Here is a 27162-nt window from a genome sequence, read left to right as displayed (position 1 = left end):
CCAAACATCTCACGTCTTTATTGAGAAATAACTGCCAATGTAAGACCTCTTTTCGCTTTGCTGTTCTAAAGCAAAGCAATTGTGATCTTGACATATCAACCAGATAAATCCAACTTAATGGGAATGTTCAGTGGCCAAGGACAGGCTGCCAAGAGCAAAGTATTAGGTTGGCAGAGTTTAAATTACTTAATAACATCCAATGCCAACATTAACTCAGGAATTGCTGAGCATTTGGTAGAGAGTTATGAATTAAGGATTATGAGACTGGAGCTGAAGCAACAGCCTTATCCAATGTGGAAAATCCTTTTGGTCCCACTCCCTTTGAAGCCCAGCCACTCATGCCAAACTATAAACATATCACTTCCTGGAGCATAGGCCAGGCCACTTCAACTTGAAATCAAGCACTGTCGGTGTGCATCCAAGATCCTCGCAAACATCTAGCGAGTGCACATGCCCTGCCAGGCTCTCCTGCTCCCCAGGCTCAGAGACCCAACCTCTGATTCAACCGGCAGACAAAATGGTTGGGATGCCTCGGATCAACGGGCAGTATCATGTTTCCAAAGACGGAGAATTTCGTTAATGGAAAACACTGAGAGCCTACGCCTCCACTGCCGGTGCTTGAACAAATCCCAAGTCCTCCTAAGGAGGACGTGCCCAAGGATTACCAACAATTCTCTTATTTCCACTCTCAGAATTTTGAGTGGTAACTTGACCGTAAGCACAGTGTTTCTCAACAGAGCAGCCTCACATGAGACACGACTCCAAAGCTGGGGACTCCTCTCTCATTGTCAACCAAGCACCCTTCACACACTTGGGCAGCCCTCGCTTCGGGGAGGATGGTAACAGACCCGGTGGAGAGCCACTGCTGAGCGCGTGGCGTGGGGCACCTGAACAGTCTTGCAAAGGGAGAGAACGTGAAACTTCGGATTCCCCTTGGTGCCCGGCTTTCCTGCTCAGTCCTATTACCTAAGCCACAGTCAATCCATAAATCAGCTCTGCTGTTTTCCACTCATCTCAGATTTTAAAAAACACACCCAAGTTATAACCAGACCTTCACAGCTTCTATCGAGAATACTTTTTATTATACAGCTTTTGTATACACAACAATTCTTTTGGGAACGTTTACAGGCGAGGAGCTCAATACCAAAAACTCCATTTCACCCACACACACACACTGTGCACCTCACACTCATCTTCAGGGTCAGCCCGACAGGAACGAGACAGTTATTGCTTCAGTGACCAGAAAGCTTCAATTAAACAGCCTTCCAAGTGGAGAACAGAGCTCAGGATCCTCTTAACTCTTTATACCCTGTGCACATATGAGTAAAACCTAGAGATGCGTCTTAGAATTACCCCGTCACCTTTAAAAGTTATATTAAAATCGAATCCTATTTCTCAAAAAGTCATAAGAAGTGCACCCATATTTACAGACCCCATTAAATTATGCATAAATAAAATCTGTACACTCAACAAAGTTTCTCAAAATACAGAGCCTCCTCCGGGACTTGGGGATGACAGACAGCAACCAATAACAACAACAAAAGCTCCATGCCTACCCTTTTCAAGTTTCCTCAAAACACCAAGATGTGAAATAAATATGCAAAATAAAGCTTCTGTACTTAAAGGAACATGTCATTTCAAAGAGTCTCCTATTTGAAGAGTTAACTTTCAAAGTTTTTTTTTTTTTTTTAAAGAAAAACATAAAATCATCAGCAGGCTTTGTTTCTACAAGTTTCGTAAAACCCAAAGGGCCCCTTTGAGCGAGAGGTTTAAAGTGTGTCAGATACCACCTATTAACCAGATGCTAAGTGAGCTGCACCCTTGCCCCTGACAGCAGGTAGGAGGAGATCTGAAGAAGCGACAAATACTTTTACCTCAACACTGAAAGTTATCATTGATCTGAATCCCATCAATCTGACGTTTCAACAGCTGAGTATGTGAGGGTTTTTGTTAGCCCAGGGGATTTATTTAAAAGCTTCGAAAACTTGTAGCACCACTTTCAGAGAAAGGAAGAATGGGGGTTCAAAAAAATAAAATAAAATTTAAGCTTAATGGGTCAAGAACCAGCACTTGTCACCTTCTGATAGCTCGTCCAGAGTTAAGGAGACACTTCCGCGCTAGAGAAACACTAAGGAATCCAGGAGGGCCCGCGAACGTCCGGACATCAACAGAGGCCTTTTAATGGGAAGGTGGGTAACAAATTCTGTCCCCTAGTCAGGAGGGGTTCCCAGCCTGTCCTGGTCGAGGATGATTTTGGAGTCCTGTTCCTTCCCGACTCTTCAGCCCTTGTTCACCCCGTTTTATTTTCTGTGCTTCTCCAGCTTCTCCAGGGTTTTGCTAGAATCCGCGGGACTCTGGTCTCCAGGATTCATATAGGATTTGTCTATGACTATCAGGGCTTCTTTGATGTAGTTCTGCACAGCAGACACCGCGGCACAGATGGCCTGGCTGCCGAAGCCGTGGGTGATCAGGCTGAAATGAGACAAGCAGCTCTGGATGTTGGTCTCCAGGACCGGGGTGGGCCGGTTGTTCCCGTTGGGAGTTCGGTCTTGATTGAGAAGTTCTGTGAATTCTTTACACACTTGCCTGTGAAGACAGTCAACACACATCGGGGGCTCAGTCTATTCCCTGACCCGTATAGAGGACAAAGACAAATCACCGTGGGGGTGACACCCGGGAGGCAATCAGAATTGCCGGCTGGCCAAGGAAATAGATTGTGTTTTGTTTTATTTTTAATGGAGGTAATGGGGGTTGAACCCAGGACCTCCTGCATGCTCAGCATGCACTCTGCCACTGAGCGATACCCTCCCCGCCCTGCAAGGAAGTAGGTTTTAAACTAACAGCAATAGCCAGTTGCTGCACTCAGCGCCTATTAAGTGCTAGACCCAGAGCTGAACACCTTTTCAGCACTTATTTAATCCCCACAATTAGAAAAGATAAAAGGATTAACACCAGACTCAACTGGCCAAGGTCACCAGGACTATAGTAAAAGAGGCGGGGTCAGGATTCCAGGCCCAGGAGGGTAAGGGAGAGCCATTCACCTGACGCAGATGGGTTCCCCTGAACCAATTCCGTCAAGAACCCTGAACTCATTTCCCTGCAACCCACGCTTTGGATACCAGCTGGCTCACTGTGCTCTCTTTTGCCCTATTTCCCACTTGACTAGTTCTGCTTCATTTACCATGATTTTAAAATCGATTTACTGTTGGTTTCTATGAGAAATTCCTCAGCTGCAGTAAGTCATTTTTGAGACATTTAATTTGCCCACGTGTCCCCAAGCCAATCATTACATTTAAAAAACAAAAACATCTTATCAGGAGGCAGAAGGCACAGCCTCTTTACTGGATGTGATAAAGTAAATTGTCTTCAACACATTTTTGTAAGACATGCACATACCACCTCGAAAGAGCAGCTTCATTATTTTGAGCTGAATAACTAAGCAGCTCAAAAACACTCATTCGGAGCAACACACTCATTGTTCTTACTCTCCTAAATCCTACCCAAAAGTTACCTATTTGACTCTGTAAAAGAAGCTCCTTGTGGTTTCCTTTTGCTCCAACTTATTTAAGGAGGATTTCTTTCTTGAGCACCAGGTACTGTGCTTGTCCCTCAGCTTCAAGGTCAGAGCGTGAAGGCATCAAATGCTCACGTCTGGATACTCACTGTGCGGCCAGTAGCATGTTCTTCCTAGTCGCCATCTCATTCCGTCCTCCCAGATGAGGTCTGGTTAAATACTCGGCCACGGATTTACTAGGAAATTCTGCTTCACAGACATAGGCAAAGTCCCGAGCCAAATGAACAGCCTCACCTGGTACAATTGGCAATGACAACAGACTTTAGGGTGGCCGTGGCCACCACCGGGAAAACTGTCCCTTCCCTCTTTTTCCAACACTCTGCCAGTCATTTTGCAACCTAAAGTGAAATTAACTTTTGGTCCTTTCAGTGGGTACTCTTCCCCTAAGAAGAGGGTGAAATCATATAATGGAAAAAAAAAAAAGACCCATAAATTTTGAACTATCCCTGAACAATGTTAACTAGTCCTCTGCCCAACTTGAGCAGATAATCAAGACATACCCCTGCTTTCTCCTCATAATAAAACAGTATCATTGGGTGGAAGTAGGAGGCAGGCACGTCTGACAAAAAAGCAAACTGTCACTTTTCTTTATGAAACTGGAACAAAATCTTTGACATAGAACTTTCGTTCTCAATGAGGGCGCCCATCACTGAAGGGGGCAAGTCTCTAGGATGTTTGTTTCTTCAAGAATGAGAGGCAGGAGTGTTTCCTACTGAGCCCTAACAGCCGACCTGGACTCCCCACCCCCTTGTCCAAGCTATGGGGGTTGCAGAGGGAGAAATCCAAGTTGCGGGGCATCTCCCACCTGAACCAGCACTTGTCATCTTCTGGTATCTCGTCTAGAGTTAAGGAGACACTTCGGTGCTACAGAAACACTAAGGAATCCAGGAGGGCCCGCGAAGGTCTGGACGTCTTGGAGCTGGGTTCTGGCTCCAAGATTTGGGGTTACTAGAGCTTTACAACGACCCAGATGGCGGAGCTCCCCCACCAGCCCCACGTCCCTCCCCAGATTCACTGAATCAGTCTGAGACTGCTGTTCTGGCGCACGCGTTCTCATTCAAGCATCCCTGCCTGGCTGGTAATAGGGGAGCCACCTTTATGCGCCACGCACGCAGAACCCACCATTCTCTGTGCGGGAACAGCTGTTCCCCAACAACATCTAACAGGCAGCTCCTTTTTCCTCGCCCTGACCCCCAGAGACACTCATGAGAAGGTGGACCAGGGCTCTGCCAAGTCTCCTTGAGCCCCGCAGCAGCACCACTTAGACCAGGGAAAGAAAGAGTTCAGAGAGCTTGCCTGGCTGCCAGGAGACCACCCCTCACTGGCTCCCCCAGCCCGCAGCTGATTGGGCATGGTGCTGGGGGCTGCTCCAGGCTTCAGGACCAGCCTCTCAGGGTCCAACTCATTTTTCTGTGCGCAGCAACAATGAGCTTGTTTTGTTTTGGAAAATAATTATTTCACTTTTCCCTTGCCCCTTTTTTAAAGGCTGTATTGCATTCTTGGCTACTTTCCAGGATGGGGGTGCAGACCCATTCAAGAAACTAAAGTGTCACATCCTAACCATCTCAGGAGTGGGGAGAAGGGCCCAACTGTGGGCCCCATTACTTTTTTTTGATGGGGGAAAGGAACAAAGGAACTGTGAACTGGGCTAGTCTCATTGTATACAAGCGTTTTTCTCTTCACTGATCACAATCCCAATATTCATTTCACAGCTACAAAAACAAGAATCGGTGCTTCTGCCCACCAATAACCAGCTTTATTTAAAAAAAAAGTGTACCAAATGATCGATTGTATCCGTCAAAAACTGGTTCATTTAATAGAATAGGTCTCAACACCCAAAAACTTAATGTCTTAGGTTAGGAAAACCCATTTCTTTTTGACAATGATTTTTTTTCTGAGGGACCCAGAACAGAATACTTATGCCAATGTTAACTTATTTGATTAAGTTACTGATTCATTGTGATGAGCTAGCTCATGGCAAATCTTTCATTCTCCCCCCTCGACTTGTGACTAAGAGTTGTTTTTAAAGCTTTTCTTTAGAGAAGTATTAGAGACAACACAAGACTAACTAAAAACACCATGAAACAAAAACAAAACTCCACTGACCTTCTACTAAGGATGTCAGGAGGGTTACGTGGGCAGCTTTCCGTCTGCCGGCTGGAAGATTCAACCCAATCTTGTCCAACTTCTCCCGCAAAGACCGGCCACCATTTTTAGATTTGGCTCTGAACCAAATAAAACCAAACAAAAACATTAATTAAAAACATTTTTTAACTAAAAAAAAAATACATATACATACAATACTCTGTTCTCAGGAAACCACACTTTAAAATTCTAAATGCCTAATAAGCTGCTCTCAAAACTGAAATCTCAAAGACAATCTACGCTATATGGATCATAATCAAGTGATACAGGGAGTTCTTATTTAATCCCTGTGAAACTCAAAACTCTTTCTTAGCATTGCCAACTTTTTTTTTAAATCACAGACCATTACAAGTCATACTGGAGCAGATAAATTTTCACTTGTACAAATTGCAGGAGCCTCCAAAGCAATTCCCTGGGGAAACTAGAATCACGGAGCAGCAACTCTTCCCTGAATAGAGACACTCCTGCTTCACACATGAAATCAAGCTCCAAGCAAATGATCATTTGCTAGCACTGTTTTAACACTTCCTTCTACATCTGGTGCTTCCTAAAAGAGAAGAAATGTACTAAAACTCCCTGCCGATTAGAATTCAGTGTTAGGTATAAAAGTGACATAAATGTTAAAATTACCTCCCTGGTCCTTTTATATTACTCATCTCCAACCACCCAACTGCCATGCCCAGAACGTGCCCCCACGTACCTTCTGAGAACACCTCCCAGTAATGAGGCATTTAAGCACTCAGGCGGGGACAGTCGCCTCTGGACTTCAGCGACTGTCACTTTGTATTTCGATGTAGAACTGAGGAGAGACAACCTTCCAGGGACAGAGCAGAAGACCTCACTGGGATTCATCACAGCCCCCACCAGCTCCTTCTGACAAGGGAGACTCAGGGGGTTCTTGGTCATTGAAATGGGACCTGTGAATGGAGATCAGAAGTGGCAGTCCTGAGCAAAAGAGACCTTTTCAAACCACTAACCAAATTTGAAAGAGCTCTTTAAATACATAACATTGCATGTTGGACTATAAATTGCAAGCAGATTTTTTTTTAAAAAAGCCATATTCTTCAAAGATAATCGAGTCTGAAATTCACAAGTTAACACCTTGGGATGTTAATTAGCCAAGATCCCAAGCAGGGAAGGTTTTCATTTTCTAGGCACTGTTAAAATCTGTTTAATTAGAACATTTGTTTCCAAAAGGCTGATTCAATACTAAATAAATGGTGATTCCCACCCCCCATCAACTAATAACTAAATATCACAAGACATATTTCAGATCATTTGTCAAAATCTTTCAGTGCAATGGATTGCAGTATATTTTAAAATACAAACAAACGTGTTACAAGTTCATTAAGAGATTAAGTTTATTTCCGGAGCTTTTTTACCCCCCATATCCATTTTTCCCCAATTGGTTTCAAACATTTTAACATCAAGTAACAGACCATAACTATCCTTCATTTAGGATTACTCCATTTCCCAACACAGCCAAACTGGTAATCCTGGCAGTATGTAACTTAATTTCATGAGCCGCTCACTCACCAAGTAATCCAATTTTCCAAGTCCCCTCCCACCTCATCCCCGCCTAAACCGAACAGATTATCCAGCCTGGTTCTTTTAGGGCTGCGTGTTTTGTAGGCCAAACTGTTTCCAACCTTTTTCTTGCAGGTCAGAATGAAGGATCCTTACCCTGTGCACAATAAAATCATACCAGTGGAAACTGTCACAGAACCAATCACTCAACTAAGGTACGTGGTATTATCCTCCAAATCAAATCAGTGTTTATTCACTCTGGGAGGCTTTCTGGAGCATCGTAAAAAAACACTCTAATTCAAAGAGTAACAACGGAAAACTAGGGAGTAAGAAATTCGGAGATTGAGAGGCAGCTCCTGAGCATTCTACCAACATCTTTCCCCACTTAGATCTTAAAGAAGTGCCCTCTCTTCTCACTCCTAAAACCTCCCTACCTTGAGTCAATCCCTTCCACTACAAATGCCCCACCTCGCCAATCAGTTAATAACTTCATAGCACAGTTAAGAGAAACCAGTACAGAGTGTGTGCGGCCGGAGGAAGGGAAGAGCTCTCGATTACTGCGTACCTTTGCGAATAACTGTCTGATCGTGCAGAAGTAGGTGCTGGTCGTCGACATTCTAAGGGAGAAATGACAATAAGTTTCCTTTAAGTTCGGGGATGCCGGGGCGGAAGGTGGGGGGAGAGGGGGGGTTAGGAGGGAGGCAATGGGGCAAACAGGTCCAGGCTGGAGAGGGCCAGAGCCAAGGCGCTCACCTGCACCTCCTCCATCTGGTGCGCCATGTCGTGCAGTCCCAAGTTCTCGGCCAGGCCCGCAGCATCCAAGGCGTGCGAGTGGGGCAGCAGCAGGTCCGAGCGACGGTAGGCATCCCGGCGGGCGCTCATGGCGCCACCTTCCAGCCCGGAGAGGTGGGGTAACAAGCCGGCCGGGCGCCCGTGGTGCGACGGCAGGCCAGCCCCCTCCTGACTCTGGCGGCCAGGCCAGGCCTGCTGCTGGCTGCCGGTGGGCGCCGGCTGGTGCAAGGGGTTGATGGCAGCCGCGTACGCTTCTCCCAGGTGCGAGTAGGGGTCGGTGGACTGCGAGTAAGCCAGCTGCTGGTAGGGAGGTGGAAAGTAGGGTGGTGGCTGGTATTCGGCGACTCCAGTATGGGAGAGGGGCGGCGCGGGGCTGTAGAGATGCTGCCCGGCGGAAGAGAGGTGAGGGAGGCGCGGGTTCCCATTGCTGCTCGCGTCGTGGCGATCCTGGGACAGAGAAAACAGAGACCCGGTTAGTACGAAACCCCGCTGCTGTGAACTGACCGCAGTCGCCGCACTGAGCTTGGTGCCCCCGGGGACCCACCGCACCAGCCAGGACCCGACCCGCCGGGCCTGCCCTCGGGCCAAATTGCCCGGAGGAGCAACGTGCCCCGGGGATTTCGTTGTAAACCGCGAGTTTGCCGAGGAAGAGAAAACTGAAGACCTGGAAGAACGCGCCCTCAGGGTCCGGCGGTGAAGGTCTGGGCGCTCTGACGCCCGAGGCGTTCTGAGGCGCCAAGTCCGAATCCCAGGACTTGGGCCGGGAGAAGCTGGGGCAGGGGTCCGAGGAGAAAGCCTGAACGCAGCGCAGAGCGCGATCGCTCACAAGCCCGCACATGTCGGCGTCACTCGTCTAAAGTGGAGAAGTTGCCGGCGCGGATAATGCGCGCCGCGCAGGAAGTAAGCTTTTTCCCCGCCCCAGGGATCCTCCCTTCCACGCCCTCAGGACAAAAACCTCCGGGCGAGTGACGCTCCCTAGCAGGGCCTGCCACCCAGCGCCGCCCAAGGGACTCGGGAAGGAACCCACCGCAGCCAGGGCTGCCCTCCCTGCTACCTGTGTCCCGACCAAGCAGGGATAGGAACTGACACCGTCCTGCCTAGCCACTGTCAGTCTCCCCACAAATCCGGCACAGGGGGAGAACGAAAGACCCCGAAAATTGGGCAGCCTTGCCTGCGCACTCTCCCTTGTCCCACGGCTGTCCAACTTTATTCTTAAAGGACGTGTCGCCATGTGTTCCCGGGTCACAGGGGTAGCGGGGAACCAGGATAGGACACTGTCGCCCCCTAGCGGAAGTGCCCGGGTCTGCAAACAGGGGCAGCCCCTCGAGGTCCCGCGGGAGCACTGCTCTCCCGCGTCCAAGCAGCCACCGCTCTCCTCTCCCAGGGCCCGGGCGCACGCCTCGCGCCGCCTGCGTCTTCTTCCTCTTCCCGCTCGCCGCCTCCCTCCCTCCCACTCTCCGAAACTCTAGCTCAACCTGTCCGACAGGCTGGAGCACTCCCGAGCACGTATGGCCCCATCTGGCCTCAGCACCCCCCCCCAGCCCCCACTTCTCATGAAAGCCAAACTTCTGTTGTTTTCTTGTTTCCCCGAGGGAGTAGCGGGGCAAGTGACATGCCCGCCTCGAAGGAGAGTCCGCAAAGGTGTCGCCGGCAGGTCACCTCGTCTGACCCTTTTGGACGGAGATGTCGCGCGTAAAAGCCACCTTTGAGTTGTAGACCCGGCGCTCTTCCGAGAAAACGGGAAGAAGGGCTGTTTTGCTTCGCAAGAAACCGGCGGGTAAGCTTTGTGGGTGGGATCTGCCATTCCCTTTCCAAGCCCCGTTCCCGAGGCCGAATATTTAGAAAAGGCCCGATTCAGGGAGGGGACCGCAGAGAAACGCACGAGAGGGTGTCCGGAAAAGTGGACCCTGACCCATCGAGGGGCAAGCAATGTGTGCCTGTTCGCTGCTCCTGTGCCCTCGCCCCCGACCGCGGTCCAGGGGCCCCCGCCTCCCTGACTGTACTCGGGCGGGGCCATGCTGCGCCCCTGTGCCCAGCTCACCTCGCAGTCCTCTTCATACTTGACATTATCGGTTATTTTCCACAACATGGCGTCCGGCGTCCCCCAAAACAGCCGCCAGTTAAATCCAGGTTCCCCCCACCCCCCGAGCGGTAAATCCAAAATTGGAGTCACGGTGGCCAGGCGTCTGCCGCCGCCCCCGCCGCGCGCGCGGGTCTAGCTGTCCGGGTCACTGGACGCGCATCGGTGGCTCTGCGGTTGTGGATGCTGCCGACGCGGGTGTAGAGGCCTCTGCTGGGGACCCGGGAAGCCGCACCCGCACTGTACGTCCCGGCGGTAGCCAGGGGATCGGGGCGCCTTAATGAGAAGGAAATTATCATAACTCCTCCCCTGGGGCCGGCGGGAAGGCCCCGGCGCCGGGCGGGGCGGCCCCCAGCCAGTCCCAGCCTAGCTCCGCCCCGCTACCCGGCCGGGCGCCGAGCTGAGACCACGCTGCAGGGGGCGAGGAGAGGAGGGGCGGCCCCTCGCTGACAGCCGCAGGCCTGCGAGAGCAGGGTCCCCCGTCACTCTTTGCATCAGTCGCCAGGCACACACCTCACCAGTCACATACCTGTGATTGGCAGAACTGGGGACCGGGATCCAAACGCCCAAGAGCCTCCCTCTTTCACCTCCCTCATCCTCCAAAAGACGTTGTCACGGGGTAAAGACCCGGATTTCGGGGATGTCTCACCAGCTGAGGTCCCCTTATCTCCTGAAATGTCCCAACCACCCACTCCAAGGAGACTTAAAGTTTAAGCTGGGATCATGCCGCTGGAGCCCCAATCCTTCCAAAAGACGACCTCCCCCCACCCCAACCCCACCCTACAGTGTGGGCACCGTGTCGTCGCGTTCCTCTGAGGATCTGGGGGAGGGAAAGCCTTCTTGGGAGTCTGCCCCAAGCGCCACCAAGCCGGCTGGCCGCTCCACCAGCCCCGAAGTCTAGAACAACGGCGTTTCGCCGCCATCGCCGAAGCTCCATCACCACAGCTGGGCTGCGGCGGGGGCACCCGCGCGCCCTCTCCCAGCCCTGCCCAGCCCTTCCCTGCCCAGCGTCGGCTTGGCAGCTGCTTCCGACGAACAGACACTTAGAAGCCTCAACTCGACCGAGAGAATAGGTGCGGGGCCGAATACAACCCAAGCGCCCGGGGCGATGGGGAAAGGGAGAATGTGGCGGAAGAATGAGGGGCCAGAGAGGCCCCCGCTAGAGAGGTGAGCACCTCCGTGCCTCAGATGCAGGCAGAAAACGAAACTTACTTCCACATAAACGTTGCCTCTCCCTCCAATATATATTTGCCACCTAAACTTGAAAGCAGAGTGTAATACTGAAAATTTTTAAAGAAACGAAATGCATTGGCCCGATTGTTGTAACTGACCCTTTTGGCTGCTAGAAGAAAGTCGCTAATTCTCAAGGGCGATTTTTGTGGGGGCGTCTCACCTGGCTCCGGGAGCTGAATTTAAATATTATCAGGGCATCAGAGAAGGGAACTATTTCGATTTAATTCTGAATCCGATTTTGCAATAATCAATACCTATCAGTTCAGTGCCCCAGGCCTGGTGTGGACACTGGGATCCGCAGAATGAATGCATTGGCTATTTGCCTGCTCCTGCTAGGGTTTGTTTGAGCTTTAGCATTTCTTTTGACTCAGATGGGCCTAAAATAGAATCACCAAAATAAAAATAGGCGTCCTTCAAGCGAAATGTTCTCCCTTGCCTTAGAGAGCAGACAGATTCGAGGTGATATTCTGACCAGACGTGAGAACAAAACCTGGAAGTGAAACCACTGGGGTTTTTTCGGGCATGTCTGCGGGCTTTGCACTAAGACAGAGCACACACGACCCCTGACACCTCGCTTCCAAAATACCGGGGCCAGGGTGATAAAAGAAAAAACCCGCAGAAGCGGCGCTCCTGGTATTCGGGAGTGGAGGCACCTGAGCAATGCAGAAATCGGACTCGGGCGCGGCAGGCATGCTGGCGCCCTGGGCGTGGAAGATTGGGGTCCCAGGCACTTTCCAGGGAGGCTGCGGCGCCTCCGGGCGCCCCAGACTCCCAGATCGGTGACACAAGGGTCTCCCCTCCACGCCGGGCCTTCTAGCTCCAGGTTTGACTCCGAGAACCTGCCTGGCATGCAGCTCGACTAACTAGTCTCGTCCACTCTGGCGACTTTGCCCCTGGGCAGTTTGGGTCCAGAACTGGTCAGCAAGGTGCCAACCCCCCCCCCCCCCAGGTTCTGGCTGCCCTTCTTTTCCGCAGCACAGCTCGCCGAAGCCACCCGGAGGGACGGAAATTCCTCGCAGCCCCTGGGCGTCTGTGGCGGAGGCAAAGGGAACCGACGGGCCCTGAAGCTATGCACACCTCTGTTCGGGGAGCCCCAGGGGCACAGAGGTTTCGGAACCGCTGAGCAAAGGCCATTCCTTCCCAAGCCAGCTCCCTGGACCTGGACTCTCCAAGGGACACGCTCTCAAGCTTGAGCGCGACTACCGCGCCCTGGATGGGGAAGGCGGCTCAAACGAATCTTCAATCTTCCCGGCCAGGCGGACTCTGCCCAAACACGCACACCTTCGGCTTCAGAGCCGGACCCCAGGCACACACAAACCCTGGCCGACATGCTTCCTTAAGCTCAACTTTTCTCTCAGCCGAGGGCAAAGAGCGGATGGCTCCCGCACTCAAAGCGGACCCCTCGCAAGGCCCCGGCCCCTCGTGGTGTGGAAGACGCGAGACTGCGTGGCCACGCCTCTAGGCAGCCACCGCCAAGGAAGGGTGCCCCTCCTGACCCTCCTTGGCTTCGCAGCCGCCAAACTGTAAACAGAACGTGGGGATTCCAGGGACCAGCCTTGCTACACGCTTCGCACAATCAAGGATAAGGGGCTGAAGGGTTTGAGCGACTTCCCTCTGTCGCCCCCTAGGGAACCTGCACTCAACACACACGCTTGAAGCCCTGGACTCAGGCCCCCAGTCCGCTCGGATGACGCAAGAAATCGGAGATCGGAGGCGACGAGGCGTCTGAGAGGACAGAGGCGCTTCGACAGTGAGCCACCTCCAAAGATGCGCGGGTGGCTGCCTCTGGAAGCAAGGTTCCCAGCCCCAGGCGAGAGCCCTCCGCCGCCCCCACCCCAACCCCCACCGCAAGCCTAGGGAGGGTGGAGCTGGATTAGAGCGGACCTGCTATTCCTCTTCCTGCCCCAGGGAGGGGGAGCCCGAACGGCAGGTGGAGACCCAGGAGCGCCGTCGCGGGCGCCGCTCAGTAAGCAAGGTGTCTGTCCCGCCCCGCGGAACAGCCTGGGCTCCGGCTGGGACCGCAGTAAGAGGCGGGGCCCGGTTAAGCAGAGCCGAAAAGCCGGGGCCTGCAGCAATCCTGGAAGGCGCCCATTCACGCTCTAGCCCACACCCTCCCTTCGCAGCACCGGCACCCACTGGACAGACATGTCGTCAAAGGGCATCCGAACTAAATCCACTGAGGTGCACGCCCGGGACGCCACATGCATCAGTTCACAGCCACCCCAAAATAACAGCAATCGTATAAAAATAGTAATTGTTTTAATGGTGTTCAAAGTGGCCGCTGCACACACACAGGTGCTTCATCCAGGGCCCAACCCAACTTTGTACCGCTCACTTCTAAGCGCGCCGCGCCGCGCCGCGCCGGTCCGGTGCTGGAGGAGTTTTGCAGCCTTTAGCTCTCCCTAGCAAACTTCTGCTTTTTACAAACGGACAGAAGCGAAACGCGGAGCTGAGGGGGCCTGTAGGACCCAAGCTTCCGAGAGGACCCAGGTCTGGTCTGGCCCCCATTTGCGGAGAGCTCGCCAAGCGGGGAGGTCGTCGGCACAGTCTCTAACTTAACAACATCGCCCCATTTCTCAGCAGGCGAAGGTGAATTTTAAGTCGTCCGAATACCTCAAAGCCTGTTATTCAAGGCCACCTTCCTAGCGGCTCTCGGGGATCTATTACAGACAGGCTGGGTCTCGCCTCCTCTGCCCCGAGGGACCCCCGCCCTCAAGAGGCCACGCTTGGCTGCAGAATGCCTGTCACCTCTCCACCCACTAACATCCCCGGGCCCATCCGAGTGCAGCCTAACCGCTCGGAGCGCAGACAGGAGGACTTAAGGCGCGAGCCCAGTGTCCCCGGAGGCCTTCTCGGCTCGGTGTCCTAGAACACCAGGCACCTCTGGGCCAGCTAAGCCCGGCGGCCTCCACGGATTTATCTGGTCGCCGCCAGGCGAGGAGGAGGCCCACTGTGGCCGGGCGCCCGGCGGCGCGGACTCGGCCTCCTGCGCCAGAACTGCGCAGCGCCCAGGGGCCCCCGCGCGCTCCCACCGGCGCCCAGCCCACCACCCAGGGGGCACCCTCGGCTTAGCAGCCAGGCCTCCTGCTCGCCTCCCTGCCGACCCCTGGGGTCGGATCTGCCCTCCACCCAACACCTCACCTTCAGTAACTGGAAATTCATGTTGCCCGCTCTTCAGCCCTCTGAGTTGAGGACTTTAAGAATGGGAGCAACGCAGGGAAAGGTCCCCAAGGGCCGCGCCGTGTGCTGTAAAATGCTCCGAGCGTTTATTTAATTAACGGAAGGGGGATGGGGGGTGGGGGGACAATTCACAGCCAAAACGGGCTATCGCGATTGGAAGACACACCTGAAGGTCCTGGTTACTCCTCCCCTGCCCTCCTCCCCTTGGAAACTGTAAACTCGCCAGTTGAAAAGGGTCTTCCTGGCGTTTTGAGTGATCTTTACGTATGTTTATGACAAGCAGTAAATAAGGCTCCTTCCATCACGAAATTATTCTAAATGTAGTGTAGTCTTGCTGGCAAGAGACACTGTAAACGTGTTTTGTCTCCAAAGATAGATCTATGAACGTTTCCGTGAATTCTCCGCTGTCATTTCTGGCTTTGATCTAACTTGAGGCGCCTTGCAGGTTTCCAGGTCCAGCTAAAATTGGCCGAGGGGCAGTGAATTCCCTGGAGGAGAAGGAGGTGGATGAGTTTGGGGTCTTCCATAAATGCCAGAGAGATTTGTTTACACCTTGGTTATCACATTCTATTTGCCTTAAGGAAAGAGGCAAGGTACCTGGGTAAGAAAAAAGAGAGAAAGAAATGAAGGAAGGAAAGAAAGAGAAAGAAAAAAGGTAGGAAAGAAAGAAAGAAAGAAAGAAAGAAAGAAAGAAAGAAAGAAAGAAAGAAAGAAAGAAGAAAGAAAGAAAGAGAGAGAAAGAGAGAGAGAGAGAGAAAGAAAGAAAGAAAGAAAGAAAGAAAGAAAGAAAGAAAGAAAGAAAGAAAGAAAGAAAGAAAGAAAGAAAGAAAGAAAGAAAGAAAGAAAAAGAAAGAAAGAAAGACAGACAGGCAGCTGAGAGCCCAGTAAAATGCAGTCTTCTTAAGAAAGACCATAAACACAAAAATAAATGCCATTTGTTGACTGTACCATCAGTTTAAACATCAGGGGACCCACTGTGATCACCTAGATCAGCAGGAGGCGAAACTAGATTTGCACAGAAGCTGCCCTTCTTTACCTGGATCCTTGATGATTTTCACACAAAACCTGCCCAGGCAAACCAAACAGCTCTTTTTCCAGAGAGGTGGGTTGAAAACTTACCCAAGATTCCTCCACATATGCTTAAGAAGAAGAAGAAGAAAAAAAAAAGTGGCAGGAAAACTTCAGGTTTCCACCTCACCTACCGGTAAACTCTCTAGAGTGTATAGTTTCTCTGTCCCCTGTAGTCTTCAAAGGCACAGTTTTTTAAACGCACAGAGAAATTTTTATGTTGGAGAACCATCCATGTAGAGAAATGTACATTTTTACATTTCTCAAAACAGACTGTGATGCACAGCCACCGTTTAGCATAAAGAGGCTTAAACAGTCACTCTGAGTCACAGATCTGGGCAAAAAATAGGCAGAATGCAAAACTACAGGGGAAAGAGTTTAGTCGACAGTAAAAGCAGGATTTTGAGTCTCATACTCCTCTATTCTAAGATCAACACATGCTGTGCTTTTTGGTCCCACTATAGGAACAGTTAAAAGGACACAGGCCACATTTTGGGAGGTAGCTACACCCAGGCAGTAGGGTGGGGTTTGGGGGGAAGGGTGTAGAGAGAAAGCTGATTTTTTTACTTCCTTATAGTTAAGAGTTTTGTTCTCTTTGGGGGGGGGGCAGTGGTTGCAATTCATGTGTCTTATGTTAACTATTTTTTAAAATGAACACACTAATCTATGTTAACATCCTGATTTTATTTCAAAAATTAATCCAGAAAGGAAGATGACGTTGTTGTTGTATTTCTGGTCTTCTTTTGTTATTTCTGCTGTAATTACATCTCACTTTTATAACTTGTGTTTTGAAAATGCAATGACCACTGTTAATGCCCAAGTGTATTTCTTTGACTTCAGAAACTGGAGCACCTTACACTGTCACAACATGTAATTATGAAATATTGGCAGCTGGGCAAGGTGTCAACTTGCCCAGGGTCTTTTTACACAGCTTCCACTAGGAGGGTCTGCTGTGAAGCTGGAGAAGACCCCTTGGTGGGGCAAGCTCTCAGCTCCCAGGCGGCCCTCCGTGTCCTCTCTCCTCTGCCCACTCTCTTAAGTCCAACCAGCCAGGCTGCAGTTATCTCCAGCTTACCCCTGGCATCTTCCTCACGTGGCATGCAAGCGTTGGCTTCCATGAACCTGGTGCCAAGCTCCTGAGTTCTGCATGTAAGAACTCATTTCAGTGAGGCCGTCGGCCCGAAAGCAACAACAACATTAAAAAAGCCAAAATGGCACCATGGCAACCCACGGATCTGGAGGGAAAGCCTAGCCAGCAAAAGTCAACACCAAATTAAAGCCAGAACCTAAAAAAAAAGAAAAGATATTATTCTTTAGATTCACTGTATAACATAAGGATCAGTTTCCAAATCCTTTTTAATACCAGGAACACGAACCAAAAATTTTTAGAAACTAATATATGTATATATTTCTCTCACCTGAACAAAATCTTTAGCGTGCAAAAGTAAGAATTGGAAATTTCTTGAACCAGCATTCTCTTTTCATGAGAAGTTTAGATATGCTTGAAGAAGATTTAGAATCCTACCCTGCCCTACTTTATCCTGTTAGGCAATAATGAGTTCTCATTTTGCTGGAAGATGTTCTCCTGCTGCATAAGCAGACCTGCTACGATCAAGGCCAGTTTCACTTATTTGTCAGTTGAAAAGCTGTTATCCCCTCAATCTCGGACACAGCATAAAGCAGTGGTTCCCAAAGTGAAGTCTGGGAGCAGGAGTCTGGGCCCCACCAAGGAACTCCCAGCTCGCAGGCCTCACCCCAGACCCACTGAATCTGGAGGTCCGTGGGTGGGGCCAGCAACCTGTGCCCGGACCAGCCCTCCAGGCGATTCTGGTGCACGCTAAAGCCTGAGACCTGCTGGCTTAAATGATTCCTAAGAAAACAAGTGTGAAATTATTTCTTCCACTGTTTGTATGTGGGACTCTGAAACTGTGTATAATAAGTCACATTTGCATGTCCCCAAACCATAGCTGTATAGATGAAGAGATTCCTCTATTCCTCTTTGTGGTCTAGGTCATAGAAACTCTTTTTGTATTGAAAGGATGCTCTTTAATTTTATCACAAATTGGCCTTTTAAACAACCAATTTATCCTAGTCAAACCACTCATTTAGACTTTGGTTTTTGTTTTGTTTTAAAGAAATCATATATACAATATGTTATAAAAATTCTTTCATTTATATGGATTTGGGGGTAAGGAGAAGAGGAGGCAAGGAAGTTTATCTTAAACATGATCTTTAAAAAATAATTTCATTGCTTGTAATAATCTATAATGAAAATAATACATGTGTATAACTGAATCACTATGCTGTATACCAGAAACTAACACAACATTGTAAATCAATTATGCTTCAATTTTTTAAAATTTGTAACTAAAAAAAGGATTTGATTGTTTCTTCTTGTCTATGTCCCCTCTCCCATCTAAAGACTTAGATTATAAATCTGTTTTTCAATTATACTCAGGAAAATGCTGAGGCCCCAAAAGAGGTGATCATCAGAAACCAGGACTTCCCCAGCCCCATCCTGTCCAAGGAAGCAAGTCACCCCTTCCTCCTTTTGGACCCCTACCCTTAGGACAAGTCAGAATCCACAGGTTCCCCTCACCTGGACCACCAGGCTGCCCTTCTAACTCCTGATGACACCAAAAAGAAGGACAGGTCGGTTACTTGCAAGGTCAGTCACAGGAGGGAAAGGACCGGGGCTGGAATTAGGGTAAGGAAGTGAAATTTAATAAGACACTGCCAAACTCGGTAATCAACACAATATTTTAATGCATGATTTTTTAAAAAAATTTTTTTAAATGGGGGGAAGGTAATTAGGTTTATTATTTATTATTTTATAATTATTTTCAGTGGAGGTACTGGGGATCAAACCCAGGACCTCATGCATGCTAAGCACTCTACCACTGAGCTCTACACTATTACACTATTTTTTAAATAGTAATATTTAATACACTATTTTTTAAAAATCAAAATGAACACACAAAAAATCTTCAGTGGACAAAATATCAAAATTTTAAGTGAAGACAGGCTGCGGTTGTTTGTTTCATGACCCTGTGTAACTGTGCAGTGGAAAGTTATTTTCAGGCAGCCCTGAGTCACAAGCCCCTTGTGTCCCCCACCACATGGGCGGGTGAGAGGTGACAATGGGGGTGAACAGGCTGGTCAAGGAGGGACTTGGATAGAGCTGCAATTTTTTGATTCCGGAGCTTTATTAACTTTCCGATCAGGAGGCTATTTTACAAGTGTATCTAGGGATCCAGGATTTCCTCTGTCTCAGGCTCGTCTGGAAGGGCACCATGGGAGGGCAGTGCCTCACAGGACTGAACACTAGAAAACAGGGCATCAGAATGCCTGCCATTTCCTATCGTGTTTAGGACAGCTGGAAGTCTGGTGGTGTCTGCATTTTCCCAAATGTGCCACATCCTCATCTCTCACTCCTTGGTGAAGACCACAGCCTTGGGAGCCGCTGACTCCACATGCCTGCGGCAAAGTTCTTCAACTCTTAGTGCCTCAGTGTTTGCATCTGTAAAATGGAGATGATCGTGCCTACCTCCTACGGGTGAGGATGAAATGAGATAGCATTTGTAGACTATTAAAAATAATGCCTGGACAAGACATGTGTTACTGTCAGTTACTACTGTCATCACTGAGAGTTTTTTTTACCCTCAGAGCACAGGCTGCCCTCTGTCCATGGCTGAACCTACTTACACAGGCTGACCGGCTGACCCACAGCCGCCCACCCCGCCCACACTCAGCCACCTCCCTGCAACCCTCATTCATCCAAGTTCACCTTCTAAGTGCATCGGCCAAGTGGGTAGCCCTCAGGTTAATCAGCAAGTGAGAGGCACTTGGGGACATTTGTTCCTTCATTCCTCCAACTGATAGTTACCAGCATCTCTGCCAGGCTGTCAACAGGTAAAGAAGTCTGTCCTCTTGTAACCCCTAGTCTCGAGGGGGAGCCATGCCTTCCTCCAACAGTGTTTTGAGGGCCTCCTATGAGCCAAGCTTTATTGTGGGCTCTGGGGATACAGAACATCCACAAAACTGACCAAATCCCCAAACTCATGAAGCTTACACTGGCCAGAGACAAGAGCATTAAATAAGCTATTACACAGGGAGGGAAGGAGGAGGGAAGGGAGAGGGAGGGAGGGAAGGAAGGAAGGAAGGAAGGGAGGAAGGAAGGGTGGAAATGCTGAGAAGAGAAATGCGAGGACAGAAGCCAGGGTCCCTAACAGGCTGGGGAGGAGCTGACTAGTCTGTGTGTCGGGCAGGCGGGCAGGCGATGCTAAGGGCTGACTCTGGCACAAAATGAAATAAATAAAATAGAAATCTCCAATTTTCCCATTCCCAGAGACAAACACCATTAAAACACAGAAGTATAATTCTATAATTTTTCTATATAATCCATATTGTATGTGATATAGAAGACATAACATGTTACATTTTATCTCTATTTTAAGCATAAATTTTAATAACAATAGCAGGAGTTGTGCTTTATCTTCTGCAATTTGCTTTTAGCACTTAGCTGCAGAGTGGGCACATCTTTGCATGCAGATATATGTAGGTTCAATTCTTTTTTGCTGTTGTTACTTTAGTCCTTGTTTTTCTTTTATTTCCTTCCATTTTCTTTCTTTTTTGGGGGGGCTGGTTTTATGTTTAATGTTTATGATAGCTGCCACATTAGGATTTTATTTTATTATTTATTTTTATTTGTTTTTGTTTGGGAGGGGAGGTAATTACATTTATTTATTTACTTATTTATTTATTTAATGGAGGTACTGGGGATTGAACCCAGGACCCCATGCATGCTAAGCATGTGCTCTACCACTGAGCTATACCGTCCATCTCCACATTAGGATTTTCTGCTTTTACTTGCCTTTTTCCTGTGCATCCTAGCTAACCTGCATTGACACCTACCACGTGTATCTCACTGTTCCAGAGCTTTCCCATGTATTATCTCATTTAATCTGGTAGGAACCCCATGCGGTGGGAACTATTACTATTTCCATTTTGCACGTGCGGGAACCCAGGAACACAGAGAGGTTCAGCAACATGCCCTACAGAGCCAGGGAGGTGGCAGAAATAGGTAAATAAGACACTAGGTGCTAAGCTGTCTGCTGAAGACTAAACTCACACCCTAACAAGTTGAGTCAAGTTGTCTTTTAAAATAGCCTGTGAGACAAACACGACCACAGGCTCTTTAGGGCTTAGGGGCCACTAGGCGAGGCAAAGGGAGACCTCGAGAGCCAGTAGAAATGCAGGTGTACCTTTTCCGGGTGTGATGCCCAGAAGTGGGATTTGGGCACCAGAGCCTAGGGGAGCAGCGCGAACTACAGTCTCATTTACGTCCGCACCAGCGGTGCAGAGGGCGGGTCCATTTCCTCCCAACTACAAGGTGGAAAGAGGTTATTTTACCACTCCTTCATTTTTGCCAGTCAGCTCACGCAAAAGAAAATGGTACATTCGATTTACATCTTTTCAAATGTTTGTGGGTCATGTGTGTGACCTCTGCCAGCCATTTGTGCTACTTGCCCATTTTTCTATCAAGGTACCGCTTCTTTGATTTTTTTTTTCAATGGTTTTCACACATTTTGTACATGTTTCAGTCTTTAATGCAGCTGGTACAGGGGTGGGGAGGTAAGTGGGAAGGGAGACAATTACCATCTAGGGTAGATAGACCTGATTTTAATTTTTCCCAGATGGAGAGACCACAGCCTACAGCCGTCACAGGACGGACAGGGCTGACCGAAATGCTGCTTTTAATCGTGCAAGTTGACATCTGTGTACGTGTGTTTTCCTGCCCTCCTATCCGTCTCCTTCAATAGTGGATTCTGTGCCAGCGCCAAGGCCCGTTTTGATGACTGTACCTCTCGGCCTTGTTTTCATATCTGCCTCATCTCCTTGATTCAAGTCTTCCAGAAAAGTCTTGGAATCAACGTGTCAGGCTCTTCCCCACCCCCAACACACACACACACTCATCTTGCTTCCATTTTGAGTGGAATTACTCAGAATGTACAGATAGAAGATTTGGTATCTTTATACTAATAGGGCTGAGATTAGGTCTCTTCTAGGTCTTGAAGAGACAGGAAAAGCCAGCCAGAGGCAGAGCTCTTGATTAAAGCTGTGGCTCTCCACGGGGTTAGCTGTCCCCCAGGGGACACGCAGCAAAGTCTGGAGCTACTTCTGGTTTTCACAGCTCAGGGGTGGGTGGTCCTGGCATCTCTTGGGCAGAGGCCGGGGACGCTGCTCACCATCCCACAGTGATGGGCGGTCCCCATGACACAGTTATCTGGTCCCAAACGTCAACAGCATCGAGGCTGAGAAGCCCTGCATTATTTTTGATTTGTTCATCGAAGTCCCGCCAGTGGCCGGAGGACGGCCACAAAGGCAGAAAGTGCTGGGGGACTCCCTGCGGCTCTGGCCCGAGGCTGCTGCTTCCGCCCGCAGGAGGCCGCTCAGCAGCTCAGGGTTGGTCGGCCAGGCTCCAGCCGAGGTCCGGCTGAAGCAGCACCGCAGGCAAGTGCAGGCTCTCTGCACCAGTCTCGGCCCTCTTCAGTGTCCTCCTAGGGCTGGGAGCCACATCGGAATCTGCCAGGCCCAGCGCAAAATAAAAATCCAGGCCCTCGTTCAGAACTTAAGAATCCAATCAATTAACAAAAATTTTTTTTTAAAGTTAAGAATTCCAGGGAGGATATAGCTCAGTGGTAGAGCACATGCTTAGCTCACACAAGCTCCTGGGTTCAATCCCCAGTACCTCCTCTAAAAATAAATATAAATAACTAAACTTAATTACCTCCCCCCCTCAAAAAAGTAAGAAATTTTAAAATTTTTTTAAAAATTAAAAGTTAAGAATTCCAGCATAGTAACAGCAGAGCATTAATCTAAGCATGAGACCCTTCCACGCTCGGGACCCTTGCAGCTGCACAGGTCACACGTCCAGGAAGCCGGTCCCGCTCCCTCCATGGCTCATCAGAACCGCCTTGTTCTGCTTCCGCCTCCCTGTGTTGCTCTCGGTGGAAAGGTGGTGATCAGAGAGCACGCGTTGCCGCCCTTCCTCTAAGGACCACAGTCCTGCAACGCTGGTTGCCTACTGTCAGAAAAGAGTTGTTGCAAACTATTTTACTCACTTTTCTAGTTGTTTGCAGCAGGAAGGCGAGGCCAGTGTTAGATGCTTCATCGTGGCTCGAAGTGGAAGGTCCCTTCTCTTGTATTCGTGTATGTATATTTCATATACCTGCGCCAGGTACTATATTAGGCGATTAATTATTTTTAAAATTGTATTTCACAGTTATACACGAGTATATTTGTCTTCTAAAAATGTGAAATATTACAGATAAGACCACAGTCCTTCCCCTCTGCCTCTCAGGACATAACTAATCTCAGCTTGGATGGTCACCTGGACCTGGACTCTCTCAGCATCTACTTACCTGTCTACGAACCCATAAGAAACACTGTGTCACGAGGTTTCCCTAGGACCCAGCAAGTCTACACCTGGGTGTTTGCCAAAGAAAAATGAAAATGTGTGTCCATAAATGGAGATGCAGAAGAATGCTCTTAGCAGCTCACGTCCTAATAACCCCAAACTGAGAACAACCCAAATGTCCATTAACAGCAGAGTGGATAAAATGTGGCGTGCTATTCAACGGAGTGCTACATGACAGCAAAGAAGAATAAGCTCCCGCTGGAGGAGGCAATCTCATAGACAACGTTAAAGCGAAAGAAGCCAGGCACAGAAGTGTACACTGTGGGGTTCAAGTTCAGGAACAGGTGTAATGCATCAATGGTGGTAGAAGTCCGAGTAGGGGTTAACTCATCTGTGTGGTGGGCAAGGACTGGGAAGGGCAGGAGGGGACCTTGAGGGGTGATGGAAAGTTCTAGATCTTCAGCAGGGCCTTGGCTCCAAGAGCGTCTTCACTCTGTGAATGCTGACTGAGCCGTACACTCAGGTGGGGCACTTTACTGTGCATATGTTATGTCTCAATTTTAAACAGTGAAAACAGTAATACAGCCGACCTCTAGGAAGGAAGTAACTAAACCAGATGTGGAAATCAGGAAGAAATGACCCCACGCGACTGACGTTTTAGAATGGATTTAAGTGTAAGTACAGTGAGAACTTTTGTGACAGAGGTTTTGTAATAATGTATTTTAAATAACACTTCATAAGTCCATTTTAAATTATTTAGGGCCTTTAAGTATACTTGCAATTGATGTTTAGATATATAAGGTAAAAACGCATGGTTTCTTTGTATGAGGGAAATTAGATTTGTAATTCATATCTAAACAATATTTAAGAGAAAAAAGTATATGTGTTTGCATGCTTATAAATGAATGGTACTATATATTCCTATACCATTCTGCAACTTCTTTTTCTACTTAATAACATATCTTGAAGCTCTAGCCACGTTCTAATACCTCACTTTAAAAATCGCTGCATAGAAATTCATAATCTGAACTCTGGTGCTTTACATATGTTATCCAGAGTCAGGCATACAGGACTCACTTGATACCTACTTGTTTCATGAATGAAAATGCCCCTTTTCTCTAAAACGTAGAATCCTTCAGGGTCAGAGATTTGCCTGTTCCATTCCCTGCATACGGAACTTGCCAGCAGAGAGAAGCCACATCGCTACTATGAAATCTCTTTCACTCTACAAACGCTCATCAGGTCTTGGTTTCCTCACCTTGAGGAGGGTGGGGATGAGGGTCAGAGAGGCTCTGTAACTTGCCCAAGGCCACACACCAAATAAAAACCAGAGTGACAGGCTTCAGGTTCTCAAAAGCCTGAGTTTAGCTGAGATACTGGGCCTCCTCAGAGGGTTATCTAGCCAAGCAGAGGAAGGGAAGGGAAGTTTGCAGGGGGATATGGGACAGATGGAAGGAAACAAGGGGAAGAGGCCAAGGGAGGTGGAGAAGGGGGCTGTCATGGCCGCAGGGCGGCTGCAGGCTGCATGGTGGCCCCAGCCCGCATGGTGGCCCCACTGCCCTTGGCCGCTGTGTCCCTGTGGCGGTGGAGGCCATAAGACCCATTCATAGGGTCATGAGGGCTCAACTATTTCATCACAACACAAGATGTCATCTGCCTCTTTTGCTCTGGACAGTGGAATTTTCCAGAGGCTATCGCAACAGACTGAAGGCAGAAGCAGACAGGAGAATCCAGTTGCCTTCTGTTAAGCCAAGCATTAAAGGGAGTTGTAAAACATAAAAGCGGACAAACAAGCAAAAACCCCGACTGTTCTCACTAAATTTTTTTTATTTTTCGAAAATATGGTTATTTTTTCCATAAAATATGTTTTTAGGTTAATATGTAATAGGTATATTATTGTTACTTTCAAATAGATATTTTAAATGTCTCAGTAATTTCTGATACAGTAAGTATTGAGAGCCTACATGATCAAAGCTTTTTGAGAATTTCAATATGTATTTTTTTAAATGTAGAGAGGTCCTTAGGCCAAAACTTTGAGGATCTCTGTCCTTTGGTGTCTTTGGTATCTAACCTCCAAGCAGGTCCTCAATCATTGCATGATTAAATAAATACATGAGGGGACAAATAAGTGGGTAAGTAAATTAACCAAGAATTATGTTTTTGAAATATCTGCACCCCAGTGTTCACTGCAGCATTATTGACAATAGCCAAGATATGGAAACAACCTACATGTCCATCAACAGATGAATGAATAAATACACACACACACATATACATACAATGGAATACTATTCTGCCACAAAAAGGAATGAAATAATGCCATTTGCAACAACATGGCTGGACCTTGAAGGCATTATGCCAAGTGAATAAGTCAGACAGAGAAAGATAAATAGCAGAGGGTCTCACTTATATATGGAATCTTAATAACAAAAGCAAAACATCAAGCTCATCCATACAGAAAACAGACTGATGGTTGCCAGAGGTGCAGGGAGGTGGGGAGAGCAGGCAAAAGGGGTGAAGGGAGTAAAAAAGGTACAACCTTCCAGTTATAAAACAAATAAGCCATGGGGATGGGGTGTACAGCATGGTGACTATAGTTCATAAGCCTGCACTGCATATTTGAAAGTTGCTCAGAGAGTAGATCTTAAAAGTTCTCATCATAAGAAAAAAATAATTCTGTAACTAGGGTGATGGATGTTAACTAGATTTATCGTGGTGGTCGTTTTGCAACGTAAACAATTATCAAACCATTGTGCTGGACACTTGAATACAATGCTGTATGTCAATTGTACCTCAATTTAAAGATTAGTAAACTAAATTTCTAAAAGAGTTATGTTTTTGGATCCATTAGAAGGTACAAGATCTACTGCTCGAAACACCCCCAGAAGGAAGAGAGGGGAGCAGGGACAGCACCGTCCCTCTGGATAGCTATGGTTTCCTCCTTTGTAAGTGGGGCAATACCAGACCACCTGTGAGAAAGTTCTGCGGAGGTTCCCTTAGTGACGGCAGTGAGCGGAGTGCCCGGCACAGGGGAGGGAAGCGCAGGTGATGAATACAATAGAACCTTCCGGATTGTTTGTTATTTTGCATCTACTGTAGTTGGGCAGCCAGAGGTCTCAGACCAGATTCTCCTGTCCCCTCCCACCTCCCCCACCATCCCCCCTCTAGATTGGAGTGTCTCCTTCTCTTTGACTGAAGGGGAACAGAGAGTTCAGGAACAATCTCTGAGGAGACCAAGGGGTCTGTCTCTGCACCTCTGAGAAGGCTGGTGCTGGTGGGAGAAGGGAGTGGGCAAGGCAGGTGGGGTCTGACATCCCAGGTAACCAGCGTCCCAGTGCTAAAAACCAACACTGCAGGGCACTGACCACATGTCTGGGGCCTCCCTCTGGCCTCCCCCTGCCCCCCTCCCTCCACCGTCACTGGCTCCAAAATGTCCCTCCACCCTGCGACTCCCTATCTCAGCCCCGACTGGTCTGTTTTCCATCTTTCAGTCCACAGATATCCACAGAGTGCCTGCAGTGTCCCAGGCCCTGTGCTGGGAAACTCAGAGTCAACAGAAGAGGCCAAAACCCCTCTCTCTGGGTCCTGCCACCACTGGTGGGAGACAGCACAGCATCTTGGCAAACAACTACACAGCTGACCCAACCTTTTCAGAGGTGGTGATGCTACAGAAAAACAGGGGTGCTGTGGGTATGAGGCAGCCTGGTATGTTCTAGGGGTAAGGTGGGCTCCCAGAGGAGGTGACGCTGAGGTCAGGAGGGTCCAGAAGGACAGAGAGCAGATCTTTAGAGGAAGCGGGTTGGGGTGGGAGTGGGAGGGGGAGGGCAAGGCCCTGGGGCATCGCCAGCAGGAGCACAGGAGTTGGGAGCTGAGGTGGGGTCAGGAGCTCAGTCATCCAGTCCTCGACATTCCTCACAGAGCCTCACTGAGCACTGAACTACGGGTGGGTGTTTTGTAAATAAGATGCTGTTCTCAGGCTGCAGGGGTGGTGGAGGAGGTGGTCCCTGTTTCTGCAGCACGTGCACTCTGAGCCCCTCCAGGGAGCCAAGGCTGGATGGGGGGTGGGGGGGGAGGAAAAGCCCTGCCCCCAGAGCGTATCCTGGGGACGCCCACGAACCTCACACCTAAGACGGGTCTGGTATG

The 27162-nt window shown here is 49.0% G+C and overlaps 1 protein-coding gene and 1 long non-coding RNA gene across 3 annotated transcripts; one reads left to right on the top strand and one right to left on the bottom strand.

Moving 5' to 3' along the window:
• Window positions 1-1060: 1060 nt before the first annotated feature.
• TFAP2C (transcription factor AP-2 gamma) lies at window positions 1061-10412 on the bottom strand. Of its 2 annotated transcripts, none has more exons than XM_032461423.1 (7): window positions 10080-10412; window positions 8000-8485; window positions 7812-7863; window positions 6420-6636; window positions 5681-5799; window positions 3664-3808; window positions 1061-2586 (listed from the first exon to the last, which is right to left on the bottom strand). In XM_032461423.1, exons 1-7 carry the CDS (start codon window positions 10125-10127, stop codon window positions 2301-2303), a joined length of 1353 nt encoding a protein of 450 aa, XP_032317314.1. In that variant the 5' UTR covers window positions 10128-10412; the 3' UTR covers window positions 1061-2300. The 2 variants fall into 2 exon arrangements, with proteins under 2 accessions (XP_032317314.1, XP_032317312.1); XM_032461421.1 differs by lacking the exon at window positions 10080-10412 and adding an exon at window positions 8703-9059.
• Window positions 9618-19178, top strand: LOC116657855. The gene is made up of 3 exons (XR_004313005.1): window positions 9618-9815; window positions 18058-18267; window positions 18971-19178. It is a non-coding gene; the product is annotated as an uncharacterized LOC116657855 (long non-coding RNA).
• Window positions 19179-27162: the final 7984 nt, after the last annotated feature.

Source organism: Camelus ferus, chromosome 19, assembly GCF_009834535.1.
Source record: "Camelus ferus isolate YT-003-E chromosome 19, BCGSAC_Cfer_1.0, whole genome shotgun sequence".
Lineage (NCBI taxonomy): Eukaryota > Metazoa > Chordata > Mammalia > Artiodactyla > Camelidae > Camelus > Camelus ferus.
The sequence above is the reverse complement of the archived record's forward strand: the minus strand, read 5'-3'. Positions and strand labels throughout refer to the sequence as shown.

Bases quoted from the DNA above. Each gene is read 5' to 3' on its own strand.
- TFAP2C (XM_032461421.1), bottom strand. From the start codon at position 8,876: ATGTGCGGGCTTGTGAGCGATCGCGCTCTGCGCTGCGTTCAGGCTTTC. The intron at 8,486-8,702 runs GTCTTCAGTTTT...TCTCTGTCCCAG, and splicing joins CTGAGGGCGCGTTCTTCCAG to GATCGCCACGACGCGAGCAG. The intron at 2,587-3,663 runs GTGAGTATCCAG...CTGTCTTCACAG, and splicing joins AACATGCTACTGGCCGCACA to GCAAGTGTGTAAAGAATTCA.